This window comes from Candoia aspera, chromosome 4 (genome assembly GCF_035149785.1).
Source record: "Candoia aspera isolate rCanAsp1 chromosome 4, rCanAsp1.hap2, whole genome shotgun sequence".
NCBI classification, from domain to species: domain Eukaryota; kingdom Metazoa; phylum Chordata; class Lepidosauria; order Squamata; family Boidae; genus Candoia; species Candoia aspera.
The window spans coordinates 34,871,999-34,879,884 of record NC_086156.1 but is presented as its reverse complement, the minus strand read 5'-3'; the positions used below and the strand labels follow the sequence as shown (position 1 = coordinate 34,879,884).

The window sequence follows — 7,886 nt, the reverse complement described above, 5'->3', positions numbered from 1 at the left end:
TGGGTGAAGAATGAAAGCTAATATTTCTGAGAATTAACATCCTTATTCTTATTTTTTAAAGGCCATTGGACTAAAGAAAGGGAGAAAACCGTAGAAACCCTCAAATCGCAAATCCACAAAGGCCCCTTTTTTTCTTCTTTAATCTGGCAAAGAATAAATCTTTACTTTCATCGAGCATACACTTTTTTTTAAAGGATCGACAATTTCTTCTTTCAAGTATTTCCCTTTTAGTCACACACAAAGTTATGCATAAGCTATTGACGCCGTGGTTGGGTGGGCATCCTGCCCTAGTAGGCTGGAGACAACCCTCCTCAGGACGGAGTAGGAGCTGTGGCGGGAACCATTCCCCCCTTTTCCCGTCCTTGGTGAATAATTCGCCAAATCCCGTACCTCGCCTTAGCCGAGGTTCTTCCGCGGACCGCGCAGATGGGACATCCTCCCCATCTTTCAGTCTTACTTCGTTTTGTCTCCTTTTCCTGCTCTCCTCGGTGCCCACTGACTGCAGGGATTAAATATCAGACGTGGAGCGACCGCGGCACGGGGGACCTCTGGAAAGGAGGGCGGGGCGGGCGGGGCGGGGGGGGGAGAGCAACCTGAGATGGGCCCTTTATCTGGTCAAAGGGACTTCTTCGCGCTGGTCCAGCGGGACCGAGGAGGCCTTGCTCAGCACCGAAGGCGTAAACGTGAGAAAAGAGTCCGTCCGGGTGGTGGCCGAGCAGTTAAAGTCCGACCCCGAAGGCCGCTGGGCTAGTCCGGTCGCCTGGCTCCCGTGACAAGCCAGGCACGAGCAGGGGCTCCCTCCGGCGCCGCTCAGCCCGTGAGTCGGGCCGGCATAGAGGGAGGGGTGTCGGAAGGCGCACAGCAGTTCTGGTCGCGGGTACGGGTGGGACAGGACGCGGAAGGTGTCGAGCGGCCTCAGCGGGGAGCTGAAGGGGGCGGCTGCGGCCGAAGCCGAGGCGGCTCCGAGGCCCATGTGGGAGTAATAGGGCAGGGGCAGGTGGGAGGGGAAGGGGTAGGGCAGGTTGCCGGTGGCCGCCGCGTGGCTCATCATGTAGGTGTAGAAAGCCGGATCCGCCGGGTGGGGCCAAGTCATGGCCAGGCGCTGCCTCTTGTCCTTCATCCGCCGGTTCTGGAACCACACCTGGTGGGAGGGGGGGGGGAACAGACAGGCAAAGCAAAGGAAGCTTTGAGTCGCCAGCAAGGCTGGGGTCCCGCTGCAGCCCTCCGCCCCTTGGCCGAGCGCCTACGGACCTGGGGCCGGCAGCCTTCCTCAAGCTGGCGCCCTCCAGGGTCCTTGGACTATCATTCCCATGCTTGCCAGTCAGCCGGGAGTTCTTATCCGGACTGAAGCCCAAGGCATCCGGCGTGGGCCAGGCACCGACTAGGGGCAGCTGCCTCTGGCTACCAAAGATATTCAAGACTTCGATGGCATGGAGCTGTGTGCCCAGCATTTTCTCCCGCACCATCATTACAAGTCAAATTGAGAGGCTTCGTTATATTTATTGGTTCACAATAGCATACTTGCCGGACTTACATAACTGTCAAGGAGTGTAATTTTTGCGGCCTATACATTTAAGTAGAAATAAAACAAAATGATTGTGAATTAGGCTTGGAATACTTGAGTGAAAAAGACGGGAGAAGTGCAGATCAGTGGCCTAGTCCTGCACGAAGGATGCAGAAATACACTTCCTTGGAACATCCATAACCTATATACTCTTACTATATTTTTCCACAGGAGGCAAAACTCCCTTCCCTCCCTTCTTTGACATCTCCATAAAGTCCAGTGCAGCAGGCAATTACTACTACTATTGTTATAACAATTGTAATAATAACAATACCCTAATAATAGAATTGCTTCCTATGTGCCTTTATCTCTTGTCTTTTCTTTTCTGCCATTGTTTGGTCCTTGCCAAAATATTTCCAGGACCTTTCAGACAATTCTCATCTCTAAGATCAGCAGTGAAACTAACAACCTGGATGACAGCCTGCCTGAGTGTATAGGAAATTCCTTAGTGCCAATGCTTTGAAAATAAGTCTTTAATATGCACTCAGAGAGGCTCAGGATTAGACATTTCTGTTTCAGGAGAGGTAGGCAAAAAAGTAGGTAAATCTACCCATAGATAAGCCCGGTTTTAAAGTGCACAACTAAATATGCATAAACGGCTATGTGGTATAATGATCCAGATGCTATTTAAGCCACCGTGTTTCCCGTTCTAATGGGTGAAGCCTGGCATTCCAGTTTAAATGCAGTGACTCTGGAGTAAGTGCTATTGATTTCAGCAAACCAGATTACAGGTTGATGCGGGTGTGTGTCTGTGTGTGTGTGTGTTAAGGTGGGCTCAAAGAACCCCAGGTGTTCAGAGCTTGATGACCTTCCTGATCATCATTTTAAGGACTCTGCACTACTTCGGACTGATTTTAGGAAGCGGGCCGGCACCGAGTCCCTAAGAAACAGGCTAAAGCTGCAGACCTAGTCACACTCGCCTGGAAAAAAGGTCTCCCTGAAGGAAAGAAACGAGGCTTCCTTCCCAACAGACCGTTAGTTCCGCTTCCCTCAAGGAGAAGCCACTGCGGTACTCAGGCACCGTCTAGCCAGAGCGCATCTCAAGGCGACATCAACCAATTGCAAATGCGAATCAAGACCCACCTTCGCCATTCCCGAAAGAGTGCCTCCTTTAAAGCTACCTGACAGTGGGAACCAGCGGGAAGTCGAAAGGGCTTGCAGAGGGTCAGAGTCCCAGCCCGGACGCTGGAAGCGCTCCGAAGTCCTGGGAAGTTTCCCGCTTCTTTGTGGTCAAGTGTGCAGGAAGCTTGGCCGATGCCTGATGGGGGAGGGGTAAGACTGAATCCCCGCAGGCAAACCTACCTTGATGGTGGTTTCCGGTAGGTTTAAGGCGGCGGCCAGCTCGCACCTCCTGGGTCTGGACACGTAATTCTCGCGGTAAAACTCTTTCTCCAGCCTGGCTATCTGCTCCCGGGTGAAGGCGGTGCGGTAACGGCGCATTTGATCGCTGGCGCTGCAGGCCAGCGACCCCTGAGAAGCCCCTCCTCCTCCACCACCGCCGGCACCGGCACCGCCGCTGCCCGTGGAGGGGTCGCCGCTGCCGCTGGAGCTCTCTGCCGAAGTTTCCGAGCACTGCCCTGCAGGGGAGAGCAGAGAGGAAGCCATCCAGAGAGAGAAAGGCCGCTGGAGCTCTGACGATGTCCCCACCCCCCAGTGTCTATTTCTTCCCCCTCCCACATCAACTCGGCCAGCAGGGCCACCAGGACAAGACTTTGGAGCAGAGGCTCAGGCCAGGGGCTCCTCCGGAGTACTATCGGATGGGCCCTGGGGAGCCGGCAGGGGTGTTTCACCGCGTTTGAAAGCAAGTTATTCTAGTGGGACCCAGGCAGGCCGTTAGTCTCGGGATACGAAGTGTTACAACGGCACTGCGGAGTCCAGTGCGCGGGCTTGAAATGACAGTGAATGCCTCGGGGTAAAACAAGCCAGGCTGACTGCTGGGTTGCTTGGGGATGAGGGAGCGGCGGCACTCAGGAGCCGCTAAGACCAGCTCAGTCCCCAGCGCAGTGAAACTGGGCTGTTCAAATGTAAATACTGTAGATGACAGCCCGTCAGTACGCTCGACCTTAGGCACGCTTGTTTTGAGGCTACATTGCAATAGACTGAATGGGTTTTGGTTTCAAGGCTTGGGCAGGCTGTGGGTCGGATTTAATTAGGCGTGGTCTTCCACGAATCAGGGAGAGCTCTTTGAACTCCTTGACAACCATCCAACGAGGCCCCCTGCATGTCGAATCTAGAGGCCAAATTCTCCGACCTCCCATTTTTCTCTTTCAAATTACAACCCTAAATATACCTACCAAGGAGTAAATCCAGTTGTTCCCACTTGAACATGCGTAAGGCTGTTCTGCCCACCTTTCCATTGAGGACAGAGATTCACTCGATACCAATTCCATTTTGTGGTGTGTGTTCTGCGCATATAAAGCCGCAGTCCCAGGCCCACACTCTGGAATAAATTACCCTAAAATCCGCCGGACACACTTCCAGGTAAGCTCCATTTGCCCGGTTCCTGTACACGTTTTATTGGCATACCACGCCCGTTTCTGGCGCCGAGATTGCTATGCGACGCAACGAAAGCTACCCGGCTTCTGACTGCAAGCCAAGGGGTCCTGAGGAGGGATGTATCCCGGCGTCCACTTGGACGCAGCGGCATCTCTGAGCTGCGAACTCCTTTCCGGAAGCGGAAAGAACGGCAAGCTTTTCTCTGGCTCTTTTATTCGGCACCACCTGCAGCCGAAGAAGAATTCGAGATTCCATTTTTCTCCGCTGGAAAAGCGTTTTAAGAGCCTCAGTACCCCGCCTCGCCAAAAAAGGAAAATAGTCACCATCATCATCCTGCATCTGATCAAATGGACCTGGAAAGTTTATGCTACAATAAGTGTCCTCAGTGGTCTGAGTTCTGTCGCTTGAATGGTTTTGCTGCGACAGGCTCACTCGACCCCCTTTCTGGAAGTTAAACACACGTACACACACAACGTGCGCGCACAGACAGACAGAGGAAACCAGTGAATAGGACAGGACAGGGTCTGCACTGGATTATATATTGTAGGGATTGTAGAAAATATTGCAGGGTAAATGGGCAAAAGGAATGTCTCTGAGCCGCTCGGTCAGATTCCCCTTTTCTGCTGCGTGAAAGAACTGGGGGATCCAGCCGACCAATTTTGGGCCTGGAGGCTGGTGAGGGGGGTGAAGGTAGCTGCCACGGCCTGCTCCAGGCCGCGGTCGCTATCCTTTGCGAAGCTATCCGTGATAAGGGAAACACGGCTATAAACGCCAGCCAGACCCAACCGGCTCTTTCTCTCTCTTTACAGGGAATCGTGGTTTTCTTCTTCCTCCTGATACTCCAGGCGAAAGAAATCCCGAGGAGCAAAACAGGAGCTTTCATTCGGGCATCCTTTTCCCAGAGGGCGCTTAGGGTTTGGAATTTAGGGAGGGAAGGGTGCGGCGGGGGGAGATGAGAAAGGCCCTCGACTCCGGCCCTTTGCTTTCCACTGCAGCCTGTTCTCAGGGTGTCCGCCTGAGACCAAAGGCATTAACCCCCGCGACCACTTCCGAGCTGGCGCCACCAAGGCAGGGAATCGAAAAGCAATTGGGGCCTGAAGCCAACCTGCCAAGAGGACCTGAGAACTGCAGGGTGGGCAGCTGAGAAAAGGGGGGCGGGGGAGGAGAGAGAGGCCGCGGTTTTATAGTCTTTCTGTCTCGGGGGGGTGGGGGGCGACGTGCCTATGTGAGGTCGCCTGCCTGTGTTGGTGGCTGCTTCTTCGTTCGTCCAGGCATTCTGCGGTTCTGCTAGGGGAAACTCGCCCGCCCGCACTCCTTGCAACAGAGCCTCTGGAGAGGACGGCGGGCAGGCGCGGAGAGATGCTTTTGATCTTGCTGAAATGCTAAGGAGGAGGCTCGCTTTCCTTTCCTGTTCCTCAGCAATAGGAAGGGGGCAGGGGGCACCACGCAGTCCTATAATCCGAGTGGGGGGAGCATCAAGGAGGTGCTAGGCACAGCAACAGAAAAAAAAGAAGCAGCTTCTGAGGGATTTATTACAATCAAAGTCTAGGCTTTGGGGGAGCGGGAAATCTGTAAAGCTCTTAATTCTCTGTTGCAGCGAGGATGCGATTTCACGTCCTCCATTAACACGGCGTTAGACTTCAAAGGGGGAGATGTGTGTGGCTCGCTGCAGAGGTCTCTCGGTGGGCAATTAGAGATGGTAGCGACCCAAGCCGCAGGATTTGGAGGCTGGAGGAGGGCAGTTCAAAGAGGGAGGGGGAGAAAATAAAACCTCAGGCGGCGATCCAGAAATCACTTAAGCCAGACCGGAGCAATAGGCCTGCTAGTGGCCGCCCTGGAGCGCCCTGACGACCGAGCCAAAGAGTAGCGCTGGTCCCGTCCGTCCCGTCCCGCCCCGTCCCACCCAGCTGCGAGTCCAGAGGGGTCTCCCACGGGACCTCAAGAGAAAGGAAGCGGGGAGGGGTCGGGTACCTTTGCCGTGCTGGTGGTGGTATTCTGCGTTGCCGGGGGCGCAGTCCGGGGTGCAGCTCACCTCGATTTCCTCATAGAAATCCGATTCGGTGTCGGAACTGCTCTGGGGGGCTTTGGTGGGGGGGAGGCGGTGGAGGGGGGGCTGCTGACCAGCAGAAAGAAGCGCCGCCGCTGCGGAACGGTTCTCCGGGATCGTCCCTGCCGCTGGTAGGACTTCCACCTCCTCTTCTTCCTCTTCCTCCTCCTCCTCCTCTTCTCCTCCTGCACCTCTTCCCGCTCCTCCTTTTTCCCGGGAGGACAAGGGGACAGCTCTAGGGCTCAAGCAAGTCCTGGACATCATCTTGTCCTGCGGCTCCGCGCCCGGGCCCCCCACGGCCTCTGCCAAACCGGGCGCCCTCTTGCCAGCCAGAGGGCCAAGCTGACCTCCGTCCAGAAACAGCACCATCTCCTTCCTGGTTTCCATCGTGCGCGTCTTTTAAAGCAGCCCAGCCAGGTTCTCCCTCTCGCGTTCTGGCGCTCTTCCCCCCCACCACCCCACCCCAGCCTCCATCCACCCAGGGGCGCCTTCCCCCCCTCCCGCCTGAGCTCTTCTTCTACCGAGGCGGAGGGGAGACGTGCGCGGGGCGAGCCGGGGGGATGACCTTGTGATGCGAACGCTCCAGTGTGCAGCGCTGACTCTGGGAGGGACCTCACCATTGCCCTCTTCTTTCTAATGCTGCCATCCCTTAATGGTGCACTCGTCATTACAGTTACCTCTGGTGACGCCACTGGCTTGATTGCCGGGGGATAAATAGGAGCGTCTGCCGGCCGGAAGATGAAAGGAAGAGCCGGAGCGAAGAGTTAAGGGGGGCCGGGGAGGAGGGGAAAGCGCACCAGGTGTAACCAGTGCTGGGGAAGGAAGGAGGCGGGAAGCAAAGCGGGCAGGAGAGCGAAAAGGAGCGAAAAGGCTAACACCGCGCCTGCCTCTCCGAGGTCTTCACCTGAGAGGCCAACCTCCTTCAGGTCCAGTTGTGCTGCGTACCTGGTTTTAACGACACCCGCCTTTGATCCGCCACGCGAGAGGCGTTTCGGAGTGGCGTCTCTCCAGACGTGAAGAAGATATCCCCAGATCGCTGATTCCGAAGGAGTTCAATTTTCTAGTTGGCACAGGTCAATGGTTTCCAAGATGCCCTTGAAAACTAGGCTCAAACCTCTCATTCATGAGGACCGAGATGGCTTCTTGCGGTTTGTTTGAGCCCCCCCCCCTTTCTCTTTCGAAGGCATCATTGGATTTCAAGTCTTTGGGCCATCTGGTTGGAACTCCAGAATTAGTAGCAATCCTGGGCGGAGGACAGCTTGACTGATGTCCTGCCTCCAATGCAGATGATGGCTAATGCTAACTTTATGTATATGCATTTTACATATACATAAAATATGTATTTTTCTTGCCTTAGGATGGAAATGGACCAGAAGGTGATTTTCACGTTTCGACGCCTAGGAAGAATCAGCTGCCGGCTACCAATTCGAAATGTCAAGGGACTAGGCAGATCTGTGTTGAATGTACAAAGTTTTGCAGACCAAGTTTTGTAGAAGTTTTTCTCGCAAATGTACCCAACCTACTTTACGATACATAACGATTTAAAAGCTTGTTGTTGTTGTTGTTCTGTTCTTCCTTTGCAGGCAAAATAACCATACGTCTTACGTGTGTAAGAGCCACAGAATAACATCTCACCCTTAAACCTTCCTTTGTAAGTCACTTGCTCTTATTACTTTTTAAAAAATCCTTCTCGGGTTTAAACTTTCGTTCAATAATGTTTCTAATCCGGCAGACGATTTAGGAGTATTTTTTGAGGGGAAGAGTGCGCAGAAGCAACCC

General features: G+C 54.2%; 1 protein-coding gene across 2 annotated transcripts; it reads right to left on the bottom strand.

The window, feature by feature from the left end:
- Positions 1–607: 607 nt before the first annotated feature.
- EVX1 (even-skipped homeobox 1) lies at positions 608–6,494 on the bottom strand. 2 transcript variants are annotated; one of them, XM_063301940.1, is made up of 3 exons: positions 6,032–6,494; positions 2,867–3,141; positions 608–1,141 (listed from the first exon to the last, which is right to left on the bottom strand). In XM_063301940.1, the coding sequence occupies exons 1-3, from the start codon at positions 6,492–6,494 to the stop codon at positions 608–610; spliced, it is 1,272 nt and encodes a 423-aa protein (XP_063158010.1). The 2 variants fall into 2 exon arrangements, with proteins under 2 accessions (XP_063158010.1, XP_063158011.1); XM_063301941.1 differs by having other exon boundaries at positions 2,867–3,117.
- Between the last annotated feature and the right edge of the window lie 1,392 nt (positions 6,495–7,886).

Excerpts from the sequence above, each read along its gene's own strand:
- EVX1 (XM_063301940.1), bottom strand. The coding sequence starts at position 6,494 with ATGGAAACCAGGAAGGAGATGGTGCTGTTTCTGGACGGAGGTCAGCTT. Across the intron at positions 3,142-6,031 it reads CCACCACCAGCACGGCAAAG|GGCAGTGCTCGGAAACTTCG; the intron begins GTACCCGACCCC and ends TCTCCCCTGCAG. Across the intron at positions 1,142-2,866 it reads TACCGGAAACCACCATCAAG|GTGTGGTTCCAGAACCGGCG; the intron begins GTAGGTTTGCCT and ends CCCTCCCACCAG.